Below are 24,801 nucleotides of genomic sequence, written 5' to 3' on the forward strand. Positions count from 1 at the left end.
TCACACCCCCAGTTACATTGGCATAAAGTTCATCAGGCTGTTTTTAATAATTCATAAATAGCCTCTGGATTGTCACCCCCCAGAATGACAATAGAATTGAAGTGTTGGAGATCTGCCATGTTAAATGCATTCCAGCTGTTCCTTTTACCCCAGCTAATTAAATGAAAACTTGTGGGACCTCACAGGCATGTGACAGGATTGTAAGGCTAGTTTGTCAGCCACTGCATGCAGTGGTTTGTTTTTAATCCATTCTGCTTCTGGATAGTGTAGCTGCCCTTTGTGAGCCCTTCATTCTACCAAAAAACAGGTGCATGTTTCTCTACAGTAAAGAGAGTAACACAACTTCAAGTGGTTATTTGCATGGTGTTTACACTTTGTTAGTAAACTGACCTTTTTAAAAAAAGATTACAAGAAACTGTTGGCTCAACTTACAATATCTGTTTCTGTTTTTCTCCTTTTTGTTCCCTTTATTTTGATTTATGCAATTGAAAACAATAGAATACCTCTTTACTGTGTTTTACATGCCCTTGAGAACCATTATACATACACAGTCCATGAGAACGCTGCAGACCCCACATTTAAAAACAAATACCTCTAGGTCTCAAATTTGATCTCTTGTCCATTTTCAAATGTACGAAAACATTATCGTGATTTTTTAATGCCTGTACCAATCCTTCTTTTTCTTAATAAAAAATAATCTGTGTATCCACTATGGCAGCCACATGGTGTACCTGGGGAACTACACAGATCCTATGATACAAAATCTGTACACTTAAAATTCCTGTATTTTTAAGTAATAGCCACTCATAAACACCTGTTATGTTGCTGCTGTCACATGAAGAGTGTATGATTCAAAGTTTCGATGAAGACCATACAATATAGTAATCTGTTTGCTAAACGCTTTCTACATCACAGGTGTTATCTCAACTTTTCCAGGTCAGCAGCTAGTCATCCTGCTTCCGTTGATCACAATAAATTGTACAGAGGAAAACAATTTATTACAGTATTCTGTAAATCAAATAATATCTATATTACTGAATCAAAATGCAACCAAGAAAATGAGACTAGTAGTGATAGTGCAAGAAGCAGATAGCTGACTGCTCCTAGTCTACCACTGTGCCATGTCGGATAGAGCCTCATCTTTGCTCTCGTCTTTGCTGCTAAAAATAAAAAGATGGTTACTTCCAATGCAATAACTAATGTGTGATAGTTCTCTCATTGTAAAATCCCAGCGGAGACAAACTCCCTGCCTGTAGCTTTTACTGTGAGGCAAGCCGGGGAGGTCGACACTATACTCTTCACTCAGGTTTGATATTTATTTTACCTCTTGGTTAAACTACAGTACCATGTCTCCAGTAGGCATTTACAGCAGGAAAGCTATCATGCATTAGTTATCTCATAGTAAAATCACATTTTTTAGCAGTGAAGACAAAGCTAGTATTGGATCTGCAGTGTTCTGGAGGTAACAGGCTGGTCTTCCCCATGGGGATGGAGCACCTCAAAGGTCTGTAGCGACCTAAACGCAGGAAGGTAGGGAGCAATGAACACCTCTTGTCATTCTCTGATGCAACAGCTCTACCTACAATGTGGGGAGTAACGTTAATGAGCTGTGAGAGAAGTTGCATTTGGCCTTGGAGGAAGGGACAGCTAACATCACTGAAAGGTTGGGAATAAAAGTGAAAATGTAGGTGGTGTGATGGGAAATAACATATGGGAGGTGCTTAAAACCTCTTTTAACCAGCCTAATAAAGTCAAAATTGTAAGCTGTTCTGTAAAATGATGTGCACAGGTGGATATATAGTTTGTTGTGAAATAACTGTACTCATAGAATAGTTATAAAAGATGATACAAGCACATAAGAGCTACTGGGTCAGATCATGATACATCCTGCCCAGTGTCCTATCTCCTACAGTGGCGTGTACTAGAGCTTCAGAGGAAGTGTACAGAACAGGGCAATTATGGAGTGATTCACTGTGTTGTCCAGTCCTGACTTCTGTAAACCAGAGGTTTGGGATCGCCCCAAGTATGAGATTGTGCCCCTGACCATCTTGGTTAATAGCCATTGATGGATCTATCGTCTATGAACTTATCCATTTCTTTTTTTGAGCCCAGTTATACTTTCGGTGCTCACAGCATGCCAAGGACATATGTTCCACAAGTTGTTTGTGCATTATGTGAAAAAGTGCTTCCTCTTGTTTGTATTAAGCCCTGTTGCCTGTTAATTTTCTTCGGGTGACTCCTGGTTTTTGTATTGTGTGAAGAGTTGTTAATGCATATCTATTCACTTTGTCCACCCCATTCATGATTTTGTAGACCTCTGTCATATTTCTCCTTAGTTGTTTCTAAGCTGAGCAGACCCTAATCTTTAGTTTCTCCTCATATGTAAGCCATTCCACAACCTTGATTATCTTTTGTTGCCCTTTTGTGAACCTTTTCCTGTTCTATTCTATCCTTTTTATATCACTCAACATATAGATTTTGATGGTATACTAAATTTGTGCAGGAATTATTACCACTTTTCTCATGCTTAATTGCTTTTGAAAGAATTCTCTAGTAAAACTCATCTCAGCAGAGTTCTGGTGTGTTCATGTGCATGTGTGTATGCACACAGCATAATCTAAACACCTGCTATAGTTAAGGTTGAATTCTGATTTCCCTTCTAACCTTGCTTTTCAGTTACTCATACATTTTTGCCTTAAATTTGAGGAATTTGTAGTGAAATCAGGTGATTTTGTTTTTGAGCTACTTGGTAATAAAGTATATGTTTTTTGCTCATAAATTTCAATCAGAAAATTTTGCTCTCTGATAACTTGCAAAGGACTGAGGCTAGAAACTTCAACTGTAGCTTGTCTTTCAGTGACACCTACAAAACAAAAATCAAGCCAGCTTTGAAGAATGGCTCAATCAATTTTAAATTAATGAATATTTTGAAGTTGGATGCATCTGTAAAGAAGCTTTCAAAAACATATTTAGGATTCCCCATGTAAGGTACTTGGTAGAGAGAGTGAGCATTGCAGCCAAATGGTTCTTCACGAAAGGAATTGGGCCAGTTAAGAATGCTTCTGTTAGTGCCACTGGGGCATGGTGCTTCAGTAACTTATATTTCCATAGTTGGGAGCATTTAGATTATGCCTCGGATCAAGGAACTTGAAGCCAAATACTTCAGATTTTTCTCACTTCTTTCATTCTTTTTCTTTAAAAGTCATGGGAAATTAAATGTCTTAATATAACATTAGCACTCAACATTTAGAATTTCCTGACTTAAGTTGCTTCCATTATGTTCACTTAGTCATATTGTATTAAAAACTGCAAAATATAGTACTTTCACATATAAACGTGTGTGTGTGTGTGTGTGTGTGTGTGTGTAATATAAAATGTGTGGGGAGCATCCTTTAACTTGTGGAATAGACTTTTAACAACTTGTTTCTGTCTTAATGCTGCATTAAAGCTAATTAATGTTTGTGTGTGACTTTTTTAAAAACTGCTGCCTGTTTGTCATAACCAGTTCTATCAGTGTATACCTTTAAGTCTGATCCTGTTCCATTGATTTCAATGGCAAAATTTCCATTAAAATCAGTGGGAGCAGATTCAGATCCCCATAGGTACAGGGAATATCTCTCTGATGAAAAAAAAAAACTTTCAAACCACTGATTACTGTTTAAGTGACATAATATATGTTGCATTACTGAATGAAGGCATAAAACCAAGTGGACCCCCTTTTTATAAGGGGGTATTTTGACCTAATCCTTGTACATAAACTGCACAGTCCTATAATTTTTCCATTCTTTTGCAAGAAGCTGTTGGTGATATCTCAAATCAGGCATTAGTGGAACAGTTTCATTTCTACTGTACAGCTTTTCTAATTCATCACTCATGCATTAATGACCCCCACCTATGGAATTTGGAGGAGGTCCAGTGTTGTTCTGAAGGCTTCAGGAGTAAGTCCCACCCTTCATCGCAGGCCCCCAGATTTTCTGCCGCTGTTGGTAGAAAAAGTTGGCAATTCAGTTTCTCCCAACAATTTTGTACTCTAACTATAATTTGAATTTTTGTGCACTAGCAACCTATAATCAGTCATTCCTCTCCTGGGTTGGGTATTTGGCAGTGCAGAAGTTTGTCAGCCAGATGTGCCACTTCAGCACCTCGCTAGGAGTCCTCTGCCACCCTTGGGCAATGCGAGCTGTCCTGCAAGCACTGCACTGAATCGAAGCAGCATTCCCTATGTGAGGTGGCATTCACAGGCTCTACATAGGGTGAATTACATAGCCAGCCAGCCCTCGCACTGCCAGCACCCAGGGCTCTGAGTTGTACAGGCAGCTCAGGTCCCCTCCCCTCACCTGAGGAGCTACCTCCAGTGCAGGAAAGGTGGGAACGGGTCTCGCTGTCTCTCTACCCTTTCCCTACTCCACAGGCTTTGAGTGCACATTAGAGCACAGGGAGCACTTCAGAGATCCATGAGGATTCCACTCCCTGTGAAGTAACACCATTATGGGATTAGAGAAGAGGAAGTGAGAAATCCATTCCCATGTTCAAAGTGGCTCCTGAGTAAAGCCCTGAGTCGAACTAGGTTACTCCTACAGTACTTATTTGGGTGCTAGTTAGCCTGTGGGATCAGGATGGCAACCCTTCAGGTTCATGGAGACATCTAGCAACTTACTTCTACAAACAACATATTTGTACCAGTACTCTTTCTCAGCTGAGTATAAACAGCCAGGGGAAGTACCATGCATGCACTAAACACCCCAGCACCCGCCACTCACCCCAACAAACTTTCTGTGCAGGACTTTTCCAGGACAGGATGCCAGTGGCTTGCCAGGAATTCATTAATATTAATAATATATCTTCCCTTTCAAACATTATTAAATGTATGATTTTGTATAGACACCACCTCTGAGGATATAAGGTCCAAATGAGGGCTTCTGATTAAAACCAAATGTTAAACTAAAGCATTATGAAATTTCTTTGTTTTTATCTAACATTTTGGGAGCCTAGAGTTGGTGCAGCAGTAGCTCCACCTGTGAAAAAGTAACACCTTTGGAAAGGGTCTTTCTTCCAAAAGACCACATACACCATAGGAATGAGAACACACTGTACAGCAATTTCATAATCTCAGCAATAACTATTCTGAGCAAAGATTCCTCATATACTTAGTAAGGAAAGAGTGTTTGGTGGCAAGCATGTAGCTCATCATCTAGGGATATGAGCCTTGCTTAGAGTGAGACCTCTCAGGGTCTGTCATGGTCAAACCCTTGATGTGATTTGTGACAATAGCAATGGCTTTTAACTCGTTGGCTACAAGGAAGCTGGGTTACACAGATACCTTGTGCATATAAGCATACAGCGAGAAGCTGTTTGGAAGAACAGTAGAGAAATTAGTAGCTGAGATAACAGTGAGGGTTGAGGCCTCTATGAAAGTCAGCATAAAAATCCATTGGTCACTACCAAGCACCCGGGTATCCAAAAAGGAACTGTTACTTTAGCAGAGGTAAAAATCTGGAGCAGAAGCTTCCAAGAAACCTAATTACATTTTCTACCAAACCAACAAAATTCTCAGCGTGACAACGATGAAACAAGCATTTGTGTCTAAGAGCTCACAATCCCTTCTTTCTGATCTACTTTCTGCACCCAAAATCTTCAGACGTGGGTAGTTAACAGCAAGGTACAGGTTGCAAATTACACATGCATAGACAACATATGAATCAGTGCCTTGCCCCGGGGTGGGGGGACACTTGTAACTTGGAAAGCTGCTAAAAAGGATTAATAGCCACCAGTTGTTTAAAATCCTGAAGAGCTTTGAACCCAATGAATTGCTCATCCAGTGGTCAAAACAAGGATGGCTCAAACTGTAATTTTATCATGATGATGAAGATTTGCATAGATCCAAAGCTTCCTTGCATCAGTCATTTCCTGACAGTGCTCATCCATAGCCAATTATCTCCAGTGGGCAGGATTGCTGGTTTCATCCTGTGAGTGGGTTTCTCAAAATACATCTACGAAAGCTTCTCCTGAGGACATAGAACCACACACCTGATAAAATGCAAAACTAGGTGTCAATCTCAGATCACATCTTAATGTCCTGTTTGTACTCACCTACCCACAAACAACATGATGAAAGCCAACCAAATTTTCACTCCAGAGCTCCATGTTCTCACTACAGAAACAAGCCGCACACAGTAGGGAGTATAGGTGGAAGACAAATTTCCAAAATCTCAGCATATGCAATCTTTCAGTTCATTTTGACAGCTGTTAGTGGTGTGTCTGAACAAAACACACACACTCACTCTCTCTCACATGGCCATATGGGATCAAGCCAGTGATCCAATTAGTCAGTATCCTGCCTATGATGCTGGCCAGCACCATTTATGTCAGAAGAAGGTATAAGAAGCCAAATAGTAGGCTATTACAGTGCTCACAAGGAAGAATTCTCTTGCCTCCCATTAGAGGTTGGTTTATGATTGAGGCATGTATGTTGTATCCCTTCCAAAACCAGAAAGTAAGTAGAGGTTGAAGCTTCTCTGTGGCAATGGAAGTAATGCATTGGGCAAATAATTTGTTTTCAAGGCAATTCACATAAAGGATACAGAAAAGGGGAAACCACAGAGAGTTGAAGTCCTCTTAATTCTCTACTGCCCACAAGGCAGGACTTCCTGTGCAGCCAAGGAACCCATACTGGACCTACAGGAAAAGACCACAGACCCCTTGAAGCAGGGACTCCTTCATCCAGACCACGAACATCTATAGTCAACAGCCGATCATTTGAAGAGAAGTGTAATTCAGCGTGAATTCTCTCTTAGCTTTTGGTATCCAGATAGAACTCAACCAAGAATGTCCTACATTGATCTGGAACATTTTTACATTTCTGGTGAATTGGGAAACATAATTCTCTTTGGGGCAGGGACTGCCTCTTTATTTTTACTGTTCCCAGGAAAAAGGGTCCTGACCTCTAAATGCTACTGAACTGTAAGAATAATAATAAATCACAACATTATGGTGGTTTCAGCTACATTGGAGTTTCTCAGAATAGTTGATTGGAGTCCTACAATCAAGCATTATGGAAACATGGGTACAAGTCCTAGTGGCATTCTGTAGGTAGGCATGTTGGACTCTGTTTGACTATCATCAAAGGACAAGATTAATCAAATGACCGGTTATACAAGACAAAACCATTTACCTCCAAAAGGCAGGTTGTGAAATTACTTCCCTTGTCCATACAAGAACCATGCTGCTGTTGTCCTAAGAAATGGGGTTAATTTTATAGCTCCAGAAACCTTTCTGTTCAAGATAAATACCTCCTTCCACAGTGCCTGGGAAATAGTCCAAGGCCATAGTGTCCCAGTTGGAATATTTGTGGTAAATAAGGTAACAGTTACTGTACATACTTTTCTGAAGTTGCTGATTGTAATAATATGTCTGAGATAAAGTCTCCTTTTTAAAAGACAAAAGGTGTATGCATTCAGAAACACTGTAATTAAACAAATAGTATAGGTAATTACACAAGACCTCCTCTTCCTTAACTTGGGAGAAAGAGGACAGGCCAACATTTTAAAGTACTTTTCAGTATTTCATTACATCTGGATGTACTTACCTTAAGTTAACCAGAGCATTTTCAACTGAGTCAGCAGCATGTTTGATTTACAAAAAAGAAAGCAATAACTAGACTTATTTCCCTCTGGTAATGCACTTTAACATTTTAGGCGATGAATTAAACATTTAAATTATTTATTTTCCTTTAATTATTCTGAACTCTTTTTCCAGTATTTTCCCCCAGTTTCCCCAAAGAGAAACCATTAGGCTACATGTAATAATGGTCCTGTAGTAAGAATTATGGTTGTGATGCTGACGGGTTTGATGGGCTCTATGAATGCAATGAAATTAAAACATATGACTCTGGTCATAACTAGTGGGATTTATGAGCATTATCTATCTTTGTCTGATGACTTGACCTTGTTCAGAAATTCTGGTGCCTTGTTCAATTTTATAAGGCTCACACAGTATGTTCTAGGTTAGTGGTTCTCAACCAAGGGTATGCAGAAGTCTTCCAGGGGATATATCGACTCATCTAGATATTTGCCTAGTTTTACAACAGGTTACATAAAAAGCACTAGCGACATCACTACAAACAAAAATTTCATCCAGACAATGACTTGTTTATTCTGCTCTATATTATTATACACTGAAATGTAAGTACCATATTTCTATTCCAATGAAAAAGTGATTGTTCAGATATAGTGTGCTGTGATACTTTTGTATTATGTCTGATTTTGTAAGCAAGTATTTTTAAGTAAGGTGAAACTTGGGGGTACGCAAGACAAATCAGACTCCTGAAAGAGGTACAGTAGTCCTGAAAAGTTGAGAACCACTGTTCTAGGTTATCCAGTGTTTTCATTTTATAGATTTTGTTTAATTATAGCAGACACAGATTGAGCTTTAGGATTTCTCATATTACTTTCTCATTAGAGTTAACAAAGATAGGAAATTTTGGGAAATGGCAAGGAGGAGACCAGCTCTAGAAATGAGGAGACGGAAACCAGCTACAAATGCTTCCTCCCCATCTCACTTTGTGGGAAGGTTGATGGCACCCAGCTCCTTTTGATTGTGAATAGAAGTTGGACACTGAACTGCTTTTCAAATTTGTCCTTTAGATCTTTCCTCCTCACATAGGAAAAAACCATAGAAGGGGAGAATTACCCAAGGGAACTCCAGAAGCAGATGTAAGTTGAGTTCCATGAGTGATATTGCCTTCAAGGGAGGAGATTTTTTAGCTACTGTAGGAGCATGGCCTTCCAAGAGCTTGGATATCTGGAGATCTCTGGGTAAATTCTAAGGAACTGAGGACGTGGAAAGCTGGTTCCTTTGCACTACTCCCTGACTCCTCTCCTCCCACTTTTACTTCCCTGTCAAAACTCCTTTGGCAGCAAGCACTGGTTCCTTGCCAGTTGTTTTTCTGTCTCTCGCTGATACCATGTGGTGGTGTAACTTTCAGTCTTTGGGCAGAAACTCTCAATCTCTTCTTGTAAAGCACTGTAAATATCCTAATGTAAGTGTGTTTTAATAAGTTATAGAAAATTTTTGCTTCCTTCAAGGTTGACTTCTCCTGCAACTGAAGCATTTGAATAATGAAAAATGAGACACATGTTTTGTATCAGAAAAAAACAAAACTGGAAAAATCATGAATTCGTTGTGGCAAAAATAGCCATTTTAGCTGGGGGGAAAAATCACAACTTTTTTCCAACAGATTAGTGTATTTTTATTGGTAAGTGTACCAAAACATTCATTCAAATAGGAAAAATACATAACATAAAATATTGCCAAAATTATTTGAAAAATTATAGTAGGTCTTGTTTTGATATAGCATTTTATGCATTTTTAAATTACATGATTTTCTAGATATCCTGTCATTTCTAAACATATTTTTGAATAAAGGAAGGGTATACTTTTGAAAAGCACTATTTGTTTGAGAGTCTGAGTCCTGCAACACTCATAAGTTACACTTAGTTTTCATTGAGAAGTTTATCTTCACACTTGTAAGGGTAAAAATTAAATTTAAATAAAATATATGAACACTAAAGAAGTTTTAAAGGGGTCACTTGAACAGCTGTGGCTTTAAAGAAAGCACACATTATGTAATCCATGACAATCCACCAGTCTTAATAATAATAAACCAATTTATTATTAATTTTTGTTTTAAAAAGAAAAGCAAGAGGTGATGGGGGAGGAGGGATTATTGAGTATGTTAATTAGAAACAACTCAAGGGAAAAGTTAGGAAATTAAAATCCATAGAATCAGCATGGAAGGCAGCTAAAAATACATTGAGTCCCAAGACATGTCATGATATTAAAAAAACAAAATTGATTAAACAGCAAGGTTCAAATGTTCATCACCAAAAATGTAGAAATCCAGCACAAGTGAGAACAATGGAGTAGAGTCTAAATTTTGTTAGATGCATTCTAAAATATAGATTAAAGAAGGCTAAGAAGAATTTCGAAGAACAAATATCAAAGGATGATATGATAAATTCACTACATCAGAAATAGAGCCATGGGAGGGCCTGTTGGCTGTTAACTGTACCAGACCCTCGGATACTTTTCGATGGGTACAGAAGGAAATGAAACATGTAGACAAAATAAGCACAACCTAACATATTTTATTTCAGTAGAATGTGAATGGGCAATAATAGCATAGTGGGTGCCATGGAGAGCCAGGCAAACTTGTTAAAATGAAAATAATTTCAGAGCCAGACTTAATAGGGGCAGATATTTAGGCAAGCTTCTCCATGTAGCTTTGCTAATCCTGACCTGTAAATTAACTCTTCTAGTACTGGACTTCTCCTGAGTGAAAAAAGATAATTATTGTATTGATAGTTTTATGATTAGTAAAAATTTCATCAAAGATTAAACTACCCTTACATTTCTAACCTGAGATTTGAACACAGATTGGCAGTTGCAAATGTCTGTGGTGCATTATATTACTCTGCTTTGTTCTCTGGATTTTAAAAAGATGATCATGTTAAGATAAAAACTTGACATACCTAAATGTTCCCTGATGCCTCTTTTGAGACAAAGCTACGGTATTGGCTTGTTTTTAATACTACTTGCTAGTTGTTGACCTAAAACGGAGTTAAAATAGCAATAATTTTCTGTCTTGTATGCATATTGCAACTGTCTTGTACACGTATTGCAACACAGAATTCAGAGTGGTAGTCGTGTTAGTCGTATCAGCAAAAAGAATGAGTACTTGTGGGCACCTTTAGAAACGAACAAATTTATTTGGGCATGAGATTTCGTGGGCTAAAACCCACTTCATCGGATTCATGCAGTGGAAAATACAGGAGGAAGATTTTATATATATATATATAATACACACACAGCTTATGCCCAAATAAATTTTTTATTAGTCTCTGAGGTGCCACAATACTGTTTTTTTAGTATTCAGAATGTAGACTGGGACATAGTCTGTCACTTGGTAAACAGAATGTAAGCTCCTAGAAGTGAAGGTGGCTTGCTGAAATGTCCAGTTCTCTGCGTAATCATCAAGACAGTTGCAACATGTTCTGGACTGTGTATGTGTAAAATAATTTTTTTTAAAACTACAGTAAACTTACCTGATGGGGAGAGTATCTCTTGCAGAAGACTCCATTGCATTCTCTGTTATCCTAAGTTACATGCAACTAAACAAATCAATTTTATAAGTGTCTATTATAATACATTTTTATATGTTAACTTAATGGTAGCACTGGCTAGAAAAACATGTCATTGGCACTGCAAAAATTAGTTTTGTGAAACTTTTCAGTTCTCACAACTATGAGTTAATGAGGGCAGTGTTCAGAATTAATGGCTGCATTTCCTGTGAATTGAATTACACAGAATATCCTGTTTCAGAGCAGCAGCCGTGTAAGTGAGCTGTAGCTCATGAAAGCTTATGCTCAGATAAATTTGTTAGTCTCTAAGGTGCCACAAGTACTCCTTTTCTTTTTACAGAATATCCTGCAATTGCAGTGGGAACTCCTTGTATGTGTAATCTAGCAAATCAATATCTGTGTTGAGTGATCCGAAGCAGAAATCCCAGAATAGTCTACACACTTGTTGAGATGAGATGTGTTTTGAGTGTGGTTTCTTGCAGGAAGTAATTTTCCAAAGAGTTGAATGAAAATTTCAACCTATTTTCCTTCAAATGAAGTAGGTGTTGGTGGATTATGATTTTCTAGAGGAAGGAATACAGTCACATCGTTAAATCACGGGATGGGGAGTCAGGAGATCTGGCTTTTGTTACTGGCCCTGCCATAGATGTTCAGTGCCATGTTGTATCCCTATCTGTAAAACAAGGATACCTTGAAGACTTAATTCATTAATGCTTGTGAAGTGCCTTGTGAGCCTCATGTAAAGGCACTAGAATAACAGTCTTGTTATAAGTTTATTTGGGCCAGTCAGAGTACCTGATTGTATCCCTCTCCTTAACCCTTCATATGTTCCTTGTCTTTTTGGAATGTAAACTAATTAGGGTAGACACCCAATATATGTATGTTCAACATCTAGCATAATTAGCCTTGGCCCTAGTTGGGGTCTGTGGGTGCCACCAGAATATTAAATAACAATTGTTAAACACATTTAGTTTTGTATTGCTTTTCTTTTTGTGGTATTTAGTAAGCACAACCAAGCTCTTAACCCTGATTCTGAAAAATTTAAAGGGTAAATGTAATATACAGTAGCCTAGTCTCTCTCTTTTGTGTACGCTAATTTAATTTGTTAGGCCTTTGATTTTTAGTACTTTTAAAACCTATTTTTAAACTAAAAAGTCCAGGTTTTTTGGTCATGTTCCCAGTATGTGAATCTTAGCTGTCAGTTACACACTTCACTTGAGGTTTGAAGGTACAGAGAATACGCTCAGTGAAAAATATTTGCACCAAATTTCAGCCCATTGCAAATTATAATGGTCCTTTGCTTTCTCTCTAAAAGAGCTTTAGAGTGGAAACAGTAATGAAATTAAATGCAGAGCTACTGTCAAGAGATCCTATAGTGTACCTCAAAAAAAAAAAAAAGTTGTAAAAATTCAAATGTATAACTTTGATTGAAATGCTTTGTTTAATGATCCTAACACAATAACCCAAACCAGACCACCTTACATGTTCCTAACACACCTGTTGTGTTTTTATGAGTTGTATCTGGTTATTATTGATTCCTTAGTTCCAGCTCCTCCAATGTAGAAACATTTGGCAAACCTAATGGGGGATCTATATGATTTGATTATGAATTTAAAATGGATAAGTTGCAGATCCTTTCTAGGACCTCATCCGAACTCAGAGCTACTTACTTTATGAAATATTTAGAAGCATTTAGTGCTTTTAAGCAAATAGCTTTATCCTGTGTCCCAAGGGACAATAATAAACCTGGGTATGAAAAATTCAATTTTTATTTTTTCTCATAATAGGAAACTCTGGGGTAGTGAAAAAGGCATATTCAGTCTTGGTTTACTCTAATGGTAGATAATCATTTTAGAATCTTGGAAGAAATTAGTTTAACACATTACTCTAGAAACCATTTAGAATATCCCATAGTCACTTACCCAGCTTCTTAAAGTTAACTGCTGCCTGTGAACTGCAGGATTTAAGATAAGACGTTCAAAAACTAATCTATGCAAAGTATGAATAAGTTGAACAATTTTCAAATAACCTTGATAATTTGGCATACAAAAGAAGGCTTAACCCCCTGCTTTGTGAGTACTTAAGCTTTCATTTACAAACTAGTCAAAAGTGCTCTTTGTAACATTTTTCAAACTAATTAACTTTTTTTGTAACTAAAACATAAGTTTACAATCTGAAAACGAGCTTATAATTTAAAACACTGAAGTTGGAAGCTCTTGACAGCTGGGTCTACGTTTTCTTATATCTGTTCAGTCCCTATCACAGTTAATACATATTCTGTCTGTTATATAGTAGCACGTTGTTAGGATATAGATGTTCAGGCCTGTCTGTAAAGGCCTGTACTCTAAGAGTTTAGGTGTATTCTTATCACTTAGCTAATTATAGAGGTATAAAAGAAAATCAAAATCGCTGTCTGCCGGTGTAAGGGCCTGCTCTTAGTGTGACAGTCTGAGGCCCTGTTCTTAGGCTAAGATCTCTGGCTAAGCAGCAGAGGCAGCCATAAGCTGGGACGCGTATGGTCATATCCTCACATTCCAAACTAGTCACATTGAAATCAGGCAATCTGGGGCTGTGAGAAAGGTGATCTGATCTATCACCTCCAGAGAAAGGGAAGAGCCTAGAGGATGTAAAAGGAAGTTTAGTTTGATAGTTTTCTGTTCGGTAACAACTCACTTATCAATAGACACAGCTGGGAAACCCTTATGTCTTTATAGATGTAGTTGTGAAATCCTCACTTCTGTATTTTGTCATTATAGTTCCCACTTTGCTATTGTTTATTTGCATGGTCTCTGTCTGGTTCTGTGATTGTTTCTGTCTGCTGTATAATTAATTTTGCTGGGTGTAAACTAATTAAGGTGGTGGGATATAATTGGTTAAATAATCATGTTACAATATGTTAGGATTGGTTAGTTAAATTTCAGGAAAATGATAGGTTAAGGTATAGCTAAGCAGAACTCAAGTTTTACTATATAGACTTCAGTCAATCAGGAAGTAAGGGGGGGAATGGGAATGGAATGGGGGTGGGGAAATTGGAATCATGTTTTGCTAAGGGGCGGAAATGGGAGCAGGGACACAGGTAAGGCTCTGTGGTGTCAGAGCTGGGAAGGGGGACACTAAGGAAGGAAACTGGAATCATGCTTGCTGGAAGTTCACCCCAATAAACATCGAATTGTCTGTACCTTTGGACTTCGGGTATTGTTGCTCTCTGTTCATGCGAGAAGGACCAGGGAAGTAAGTGGGTGAAGGAATAAGCCCTGTAACATACCTAAAAAGCTAACTTACTCCCGTTCAATGACTTTTAAATTGTGTATAATTTCTTTATATTTTACATATATATCCTATGTAGTGTGTGTCTATGATATTAATTTGTTAGCTTTATAAATGTCATTTTGGCTCACAGTTTATATTCATTATTCAGGTTAATTATTCCTATTAGCCTGATTTTCTTACATTAAAACGAGCATCATTTTGAATTATTCATTTAGCTCAAGATAAGGAAGTACATTGTTTTTCTGACTGTAGCTGAATTTAAATCTTTAAAAGCGATTAATGCAACCTATTGTGTGTTGTCTTTCTACAGCCCCACTACATATGTTCTAGATGAAGATGAGCCTCGCTTCCTTGAAGAAGTTGATTACAGTGCAGAGAGTAATGATGAGCAAGACATTGAATTGGCTGATAATGCAGGCGATTATGAACCCTCTGTTCCAGAAGAGGGGCTTTCTGACTCCGAAATGACAAGGACACACCTGCCTTGAGCCATCTTTGTAGACTCAAAGAAGAAAATGAATATCCTGGTTTTTAGTGGACAGGAAACAGGGAAGTATCTGGCTCTCAAGAGGGTTGGCTCAGAGACAAAAGTAATTGAAGCCAGTTTAGCTGAAAGACAATAAATGTGTTTCTGATTTATGATAATATTGGCATTTGTTTTATTTAAGGAATTCAGTGCCTTCATTTGGCACTGAATATATCAAACAATTGCTTTACCATTTCATTTTCTACCAAATATTGTTGCATGGCTTTTTGTGTCCTTAATCACCAACAAATGCATTATAAATTGTAGTGTGTCAGATACAGAAATTAATATTAAAATGCCTTGTGGTACAGTCCTTTGAGTTTCTTCCTGAAAAATACATATGTACAGGTTTTTTATTAATTTGTGTGTTTATTGAGGTTGAGGTTTTTCTTTAGAATTATGTTAAATGCTCGATTTTTTTTTTTTGAAGTAATGCGGAGCTTGCTTTGAAACAGTTTCATTCTCTAGTTACTAAATTAAACAAAAATGAAAATTTGATCAATTGTTGAGCTTGTTTCTTGATCCTTTAATAAACTGAGATTATAATTTTACAGCAGCCATAATTTAAAATATACAATGACATCTAATTTGCCTTTTTAAAAAAGAAGTTATTCTTGCAAGATTACTGTTAGTCCACTAGTCAGAAGTGTTTTATGGTGGCTACTGCACCTGCACCTACAATGAATTGTATGTTTGCATAAAACTCTTCCCTGAAACACATCATCTCAGGTGAAGAGAGAGATGTTCATCTTCACAATCAGTTAATTTTTAGCTTTGGAAACAAGTTTACTCAGTGACAAGAAGTGGCTAAATGTGTATACTGTATATCTATTTTTGCTATGTATTTTTTAGCAACTTATTTAATATTCTTGTCAAATTCTTGTATTGTCAAAATGAGTTCATTTCATTCTGGGCATGTTTTTAAGGGGAAACGTGGTATCCATGTTGGTTTAGAGTCTTCCTGTGAGTCAAAGATAGTCATGTTGTGGGAATGAACAAAGTCCTTTTGTACCTCCCCTACACTTAGAATAAGATTTAATGTGGAGCTGAAGTTACTGCCAAATATTTATAAAACTGAATTTTTGCTACAGCAAAAAGTTTAATTATCCTTGCTTGATATGAGCCAGTTCTGACTCTTCTTTATTTTTTTGAAAAATGCTTGTATAACATAAGGGGACATCTAAAAGCATCAAGCAATATCTTTCCATACTGCAACAGGTCCCTAATTAAAGAGATTTTTAAGTGTCAGCAGTGCAAATGAAATTGGTGTGTGTGTGTATGTGTTTTGTTTTTCTTTCTTTTTATTTGGTGCATGAAGTAAAAACCACAGAGAGCAAGATGGCTCAGGGGATCGTCAGTGGAAATGTGAAATCTTTTACCAATAACTCATTGGTTCAAATCCAGTTTAGGTAGGTAGCAACAGACTGTGCCATCTTGGTTTTGAAATTGGGGTAGAGAGAGAAATGCTGGCGTATTTGCCATTGAAATAGTAATGGCATGCTCTTATGCTTAAATTTTTTAAAAAATTAAATGATCAGCCGGGAGAAGAAAGGGAATGATAGAACCACCTATATACTCTCTCCTCCAACTTTTTCTTTTTAAGGACTGACCATGTTAATTGTTGTGTGACCTATATTGAATGAGTAGGCAGGCTCAGTCCACTCCCTGGTGAGCAGGTGTTCAGACAGCAAAGTGACCATCACAATTGGCACTTTTGGCAATAACCAGAGACACCAGGGACTGAACCTGCTACTCTCTTATCCCCTCTTATCACCTAGAGGTCATTCCTCTAGATCAGGGTTGAGACACATTAGCAGGGCAGTGTAGAGAAGCTCATATTGCTCCCACTGTGTTGTACCCCTTCTGGGTATAAATAGTCCTCCAGTCTCTAGAACTCTTACTCTAGCACCCTTCATAAGTAATAAATTCACTTAAATTAACTTGCTGTATTAACACAGCAAGTTAATTAGCATCTCTGTGTGTAGATTGACTTAGTAGTAATATAGTATCAGAGAGGTAGCCGTGGTAATCTGTATCCTCAAAAACAACGGAGTCATCTGGTGGCACCTTAAAGACTAACAGATTTATTTGGGCATAAGCTTTCGTGGGTAAAAAACCCACTTCTTCAGATGCATGGATGCTTATGCCCAAATAAAACCGTTAATCTTTAAGGTGCCACCGGACTCGTAGTTGTTTTTAGTAGTAGTATAGATTTCAACATTTTAATACTGTGGCCTGATAACATTAGGAATGTATTAATTCAATTTAAAGAACTCGATAGTCTCAATAGTGCAGTATCCTTAATGCCCGTCCCAAATAAGTGTGTGTGTGTTTGTGTAGAAGCTCTGTTTGGACTAGTGGTTCTGGAAGATGATCCAAAAGGAGTTATGAATGACTACTGAATAAATATTTATTCAGGGCGTTTGTTACAAACAGATACTTAAATACAAGTCTGAAATGTAAATACAACAATGTTCATTTCAATCTAGGTTTTGAGAGGCTGAATCCATTGTGCATGAGAATTTCAAGAGCATGTTTTATATACCGTACTGTACATGGCTCAGTATCTCGGTGCTAGTTATGACAGATGAAATTCTAGTCTTAATTCTAAATTTTCTTGATTTTTTTATGACTCAAGGACCTTACAACATATTTTTGGTATTACATGATAGCTTTAATACAACCATGACAGATTCTTCATAAGGAAAGAGGCTATGCCTTTGCCTCCCTCCAAAATAATGATGAGTTTTAGTAACATAAGCATTTGATTTTGGTCGTGATATTTACTCTATGCTTCTGAAGACTGAATGCTTTGCATTGCTAGATAATGAATTCCAGTATTCCCCATCCAGGTGTGATACAGAGACTGTAACACGAACTTGATATTCTTCCTTCAGCAGTGACATCTTTCCTTGAATGTAATGGAAGCAACCTTCTTCATGTAATGTAATTTTCAAAGATTGCCATTTATGTCAATTTGTATGTGATGGTTTTTGGATGTGAAATATTGTGCAAGTCTAACTGAACAAAGAGAACTAGTGTTCGTTTCAAATAAGGCAATAGTAGCAGTAAAAACCTTCTTACAAAATCAAAATTCAGGTATCAGATACCTTTTCATTGTAATGCTGTACTAGACACAATTGTGGCAGTATTATTGTGCATGCCCAGATATAAATATATTAAGAAAATATATAATAAAGGAATCATTATAATTGCCTCGTTTCCCTACACATTTTATTGGATTGAAAATAGAAATTGTTAATTTTGTGGTATTTTCCTTTTGCCAGGTATATTTAATGAGAGCATGTGTGGTCCAGTTTTCAGTGTGAGCTGGGGTTGCTCAGTGTTTCTAAAAATGAGGCAATTAATGTTCTAATTCTGTCAGTTTTTAAAAATTTAAGAAGCCAGCATGCTGCATTGTGTTAAGCTTTTCATTCACAGGCTAATGAGTAGAATCAGTTTTAGAAAACTGATTGCTTTTGGTGCTTGTAAAAAGTGCCAGACTGACCAAATCGGAGATCACCATTGTACAGATACAGCAAGAGAAGTAACACTGCACTTTTTCCCACACTACATAACTAATATGTTTCTCTCCTCATTTAGGGGAGCCCTTGAGGTGTATGGTTTAGTCTCTGCCTCTTCATTCCTTGGCACCTCAACTGAGGCTGGAAGGAAGAGACCCAGTTAGTGCCCACTGAACATGTTTTTTTTATATCAATTGTACATTTATAATTTTCATTCAGTATTAAGAACAAGACCCACAAAATGGTTTATAGGATGGAGTCCTAATACAGCACAAGCCCACAACTTTCATGGCTATGCATTGGAGCTAGTATATTAGGGCAGGTAAGGGTGTTCAAGAATTGGCTATGCTATTGTTTCACAAAATAAATACATAAATAATATACAGAACCACATCATATATATTCCTTAAATTATATCACTTGCAAGATCCCCTGTACCAGCTCCATACTTCGTCATTGTCTTTGGTAGCAGAGAAGTCCCTACGATGAGGAGAATATAGCCTTCCTGGCTCTAGGAAAAAGGATGCTGTATGATCTGAATGCCTGCCTGACTTGACAAAATATGGAGAATTTGGGGAAAAAAACTTTGATTTTGTTTGTTTAAAAAAACCCTAAACACCCGCAAAGCAACACGTTGACATCTAAAATACTAAACAGCTTTGACAAGTGGTAAATACTATGTAATCAGTCTGAAATTGTATGATTCAATTATTTTTGAATAATATCAAGAGACTGATTTCATCTCTTTGAGAAGCCTATAAGAAATTTAAAGTAAATACCCTTAACCACCTCCTACAATTAGACAAATTAACCAAAGATCAGTTATTCTTTCACAAAAAATGAAATCTGCTCCATTGTTTGTGATGACTGGAGTTCCACTGAATTAAATAAATGAGATAATTTTCCATTACTGTAAGTCTAAGTTGAATCAATTCAAGAGGATTCTGTGCCTTATGTGATAACCATTAGCCAGTCAGAGAAATGGTTGCTGTTTTAATTCATGGTAGAGCAATATTAATCAGGAACTGTAAAATTACTTCAACAGTAGAATAGCATAGGTTTTTCCTTTTTATTGCTGCTGGGGGAAAAGTTATCTCCAAGGCAAATTCAGCAATGTAGTCAGAAGAGAATTTCAAATTACTAACATCAATGCTTTGTAGCACTTGCTGCTGAATATTATTGGGTACTGTAAATACAGAATTTTTACTTATCTCCCCAAATTTTAGGTATTTAAATTTTGGTAAAGAGAAAATGAAGATACGGGTGTGAGGAAATGGAAGCAAATCAGATCCTAATACATCATATGGCATACCTGGCTATGTTACTCTGACCTTATCCTTACACACTCATGCATTAGATTCGTAAAATTAGCTCCAAACTACTTAATTTACATGTATTTAAGGTAACTTTTTAGTTTAGAGTGATTTAAAATAAAGAGAGAATGAGCAGTGGTCTGGACACAGGACTGGGACTCAAGAACTGAAGGCAGCTAATCCTAGCTCAAACTGGTTCCTTCTTTTTCCTTGAGAAAAATCACTTAATGTGTCTGCTTGTATTACTCCACCTACAAAAAGAGGAGATGAATAATAATAATAAGCCTATTTTTCAAGTGTATTATGAGGTTAAAGATGATGGCTTTTGTTGGTGTTGGACTCCAAACCAGAGGGAGAGGATGAGCAAACTGAATCTATGGACAAATATATTTGAATGTATTCCCAGTTTGGAGAAGTCATTTGGCAGCTGATGCTGAAGTGGCATCCTTGATAGAATGTTTCTGACTTGATATCACCCTGATTCAATTAGTCTGTGCCCCCCTCTTTTCAAATATTGGATGCAGTTCAAATTTGTCCATGATGCTCTGAGTCTGGCCATGTCCCTTTGCCCTCCCACTACATTCTCCACCTCCAGAAGCACAAAAAGTATAGCAGTTCAGTGCTACTGCTTCTTCTAGCATCCTAGCTTTTAAAATCGTATTTTGGGGCAGAAGCAAGTAGAATCTCCCCATAGACCAAACTTACCAGACCCGTGTTCCCCTAACAGGGGCCACCTGCTGAGCAGCTTCTCTTCTGTAACTCCATCCCACATCATGGTGGAGCAGGCAAAACAAGGCAAGCTGAAGGCCAAGGGCCATTCCATCTGCAAAGAGATCGTATCAAGAGCTGCAGAAGGGAAACTCCACAGCTGCTCCAAGCCTACGCAACACTAGCAATGGACTCAATCTGGACAGCATGCTGTGTCCTCTTCCCCACACCAGACAATGAAGCTAAATCAGTCCTCTTCAGTAACAAGGGCTCAACAAACTCTTAACGAGGATTCTTTGGACTAAATCCAAAAATTCCCCCAAATCTCCTAGTCCAATCCACTTAAAGAAAAGAAAAAAAAAAAGCACCAGGATCCCTTCTCAAGTGCTTAATGAATGAGTAAGTGAGCCATTTGGCAGGATGTCTGTTCTGCTATTTGACTGCTTATTCCCAAGGGAAGGATCTGGGGTGTTACAAGGATCTACCTACACATTACTCCTTCAGTTGCATATCAGAGGCTTAGGACCACCCTGAGGTTAAGTTCCAGATGGGAGCCCCAACTAACAAAAAAAGCAACTGGTGTTCTGAAAGGGCTGAAGAAATAAAACCCTTGTGTAATAGACAAAAGAAAAGTAAAAAAGTCAAACACCAGAAAACACAAGAAAAAGTCACAACGCCCTACAGCTCAACAGCACAAGCTCTTTCCCCCAGAGCAAAGGAAGGTCTCTGCTTTGGTCACAGTAACCCCACCCCCTGCACCACACCATGCCAAGGAAGCAGAAGTGTTTTAAACTCTGGGGAGAAAGATGGTGGCTTCTGTTGATGTTGGAATCCAGCCAGAGGGAGAGGATGAGCAAACTAAATCTAAGGGCAAATATATTAGAATGTATTCCCATTTTGGCGAAGTCATGTGGCAGCTGATGCTGAAGTGGCATCCTTAATAGAAGTGGCATTTCAATTTCTATTGAGGCTGTTTTCTTCCCCAAAAAACCCTGCAGATAGGAAGACAGAGAGCATCTTTGTTTTGTCTGCCTTCAGAATCTAATTGGAAGACCACCAGTTCTACCAGGACCATAATGTTCTGGTGCACTGTCCTTAGGCTTTGATTTTTTTAAAAAAATGGTTGTCTAACCTTAGGCACTCCTAAGCAGAAGTGGCCTAAGAGCAATGGGAGCTTCTGGGCATTAAGCACTTTTCTATGTAGATGCCTTAAAATTGGCTACTTAGGTCTACCTAATAATGACATTGAAGACCTGATTGTAGACACTGGTGGCATTTCTATCACATCTGTCTACAAACTGCCATACAAATAATTCCAAGTTTACTAGTCCACATAACCTTAAACGTGACAAAATGTGGGTGATTGGTGACAAAGTCACAGTGTCAAATAAAGCTATAGCATAACTGATGAAAATGGTGAACTAGTTGAATCATGGGCAGATGTACATGCTTAATTCATGACCACAAGCTCCCCAGTTCTTTCAACAGCAGCCAAGGGAAACCTGGCTATAACCCTGATATGGCATTTGTTTGCAACAATGTAACTGGTTCATGTAACAAACTTAGTATGGGTCTGATTCCAGATCAATGCACCCTTAACACTGAACTCAGTACCGGTCTGCTAGTGCTTTAGTTTTAAGAAAGCAGAATGGAAGAGCTTCACCAATGGTCTTGGTGCTGTTGTAAGCAAGACTGAACCAATTCCAGCACGTTGTCTTGAAGAAGCGTATTCTGTGAGGCTGCAAAACAAATTATGTGCCAGAACTAACATCCAAGTTACCAGATCAGAATACAAAATACAAGCAGAAATTTGAAGCAGACCTATTCTCTGAGGATACCATCACAGCTCTTGAAGAACTGGTCTCTGCACTAAAGGAGAAAAAACAAGTCATGGCAGAATCTCATTGAAAGCGTGGACATGACCAACAGCAGAAAGAAAACATGGATAACCATCCAGAATCTTAACAATGACCCAAGGAAGGCAGAGCAACATTACAATATTACTGCAGATCAGTTCGCACACCACTTTCTACAAAATTGTGCAGCACTGAACAAATAACCCAAAGCACTGCTTAAGCAGTAAGAACACCGCAAAAGTTACAATTTTGGGGCACAGTATAGTGACCAAATTAATCTCCCCAATTAATGTCCTCAAGAATAGCAAACTGGTCTAGATTGTATTCACACTGATCAAAACAAACACTTAGAGCCAGCAACAAAGAACTGGTTTCTCAAATTGTTTAATACATGTTCAGACACATACAAACTACCTACGATCTGGTGACAAGCATGGGTTGTGGCACTCCTGAAGCCAGGGAAGGATGCAAAAGAGTGAAAAACTTCAGGCCTATATCACTACTATGTCATCTCTACAAGCTGTATGGGCATCTCATCTTAAACTGCCTATGACCACTCATTTAAAAGCACCTAATCCCAGAGCAATCTGGATTCCACCCAGGCAAGTAATGCACCAATCAAGTGCTGAACATCCCTCAGTACATCCAAGATAGCTTTAAAAAGGTTATGGTACCATGCCATGTTTATTGACCTATCAGCAGCATACAACACAGGGAATCACGGAAGGCTCTTCACACAAAAAAAATGCAACATGGAGAAAGATCACCTCATGTGACCGAAATAATCTCTTAGAGAACTGATGTTTTTACACTGAGCTATGTGGGAAGTGGAGCCGATTGGTGGCACCAGAAAAATGGCCTACCACGAGCATACTCTCACCAATACTCTTCAACATCTACATGAATAATCAACCAATCCATCTTGATCACTGAAGGCTACCCAACTGGAAATCTGGTGCACAGGCTTCGAAACACTCAATGAGGATGTCAAATGCACATTGACTTTGTTGACTGCCTTCCCGCAGATGCAGAGAAGGATTGGTCAAACTAGAGGTGTTTAAATCCCTTCCAAAGAAGAGCTGGCAGGTCAAAAGTCAATATGCGAAAGTGGGGTTACTCCAACAACACAGATGTCTATGACCGTGGTGGAACACAAATCATGGAACATCTGTTGGTCTGTGGCTCCTGGAGGAACCAGGTACCAAGGAAGAACTCACCAGGGCTACTGACCGAGCCACAATGTGTGCCCAGCATTAGAAAAACCTATGACTGGGGTAGAAGGACAGGAGAAGAACCAAGGTATGATGCAGTCATAAGGAGAAACAGACTTTTGCTGTTGGAGGAAAGGTTCAACCAAATTTGGACTATGACTGTTCACATCATTGCACAAGAAGGTGCCATCCATCTGTCTGCCAATCTTCTAGGTGAAAATTTCAAAACTGAGCATTGATTTTTAGATGCCTTAATTTTTGAATGCCCAACTTTTTGTCACTTCAAAGTTTCCAGATTTTTCAGAGGTTGGATACACAGCACTTACTGAAAAACAAGCCCCTTTAAGGTGTCTCAAGTTGAGCACCCAAAAATTAAGGCACTCAGATTCACTGGTCACTTCTGAAAATTTTGGCACTAGTCTCTTGCATTGATTATTACATTGATAAGACTGTATACTAGTTTTGGGATTCCTCTTGGCCCATACCCAACTAAACCTGCAAAGGAAAGTGAAAGCACCATCAAGGGGAATTTTTCCCTTAGTTGATAGAAACAGGAGACCCACATAATCATACTTCCACAGTCCAGATCCCAAATCTTTGATTGGATGCTAGCCTGTCAGGATGGACAGCATGCCTGGGACATCACAAAATTCATAGAGCATGGTCAAAAGTCATAGAGGCTTCAGAGCATGTCTCCTCAAAATGAGTAGTTCAGCTGACATTCAAGATTTCCAGAAGCAACTGATAGTCCACATCCTGACCTAATCAGGGAGCACAACAGCACAACATATGTGAATTGGCAAGAGGGTGCAAGAATCTTAAGTCTAAATGTCAAAACAATGCAGAATCTCTTGGGGGTGGAAGGTCACCACCTAGCTTCTGTTAGGCAGTTCACAGAAAAGTGTCACTGAACACAGAGGCAGACTATCTGTCATCAGCAGATAGACGACCTTCTGTCCCAGGGTTTGCCTCTGCATCCCAATGCAGATTATTTGAATATTACAGCTTGGCTATTGAATGAAAAGTCCTAACCAAGGTGAGATACTATTCCAAAATAATATATATTCTCCTACCTAATTTCTGAACAATTATGAAGAAGAGTCTCAAATTCGTGTCAGGATTGGGAAATCTACCTCCAAAAACTAATGTTCCAGATCTTCTGCATTTCTCATGATATAGCTTTAACATGGACTGTTACATCTCCTGTATTGTCATGAAATGGTGTCATAAATGCAGGCTCATCCAAATCTCCAGT

General features: G+C 38.2%; 1 protein-coding gene across 2 annotated transcripts in view; it reads left to right on the forward strand.

The window, feature by feature from the left end:
• The window catches only part of AGTPBP1 (ATP/GTP binding carboxypeptidase 1), a 171,614-nt gene extending 154,607 nt beyond the window's left edge, over window positions 1-17,007 (forward strand). For both annotated transcript variants that reach the window (XM_074953170.1, XM_074953171.1), the window contains one exon: window positions 14,719-17,007. In XM_074953170.1, the coding sequence (XP_074809271.1) occupies window positions 14,719-14,896 (178 nt within the window). In that variant the 3' untranslated portion in view covers window positions 14,897-17,007. The remainder of the gene's footprint in view (window positions 1-14,718) is intronic.
• Window positions 17,008-24,801: the final 7,794 nt, after the last annotated feature.

The sequence above is a fragment of the Natator depressus genome, chromosome 5, assembly GCF_965152275.1.
Source record: "Natator depressus isolate rNatDep1 chromosome 5, rNatDep2.hap1, whole genome shotgun sequence".
Taxonomy (NCBI): Eukaryota; Metazoa; Chordata; order Testudines; family Cheloniidae; genus Natator; species Natator depressus.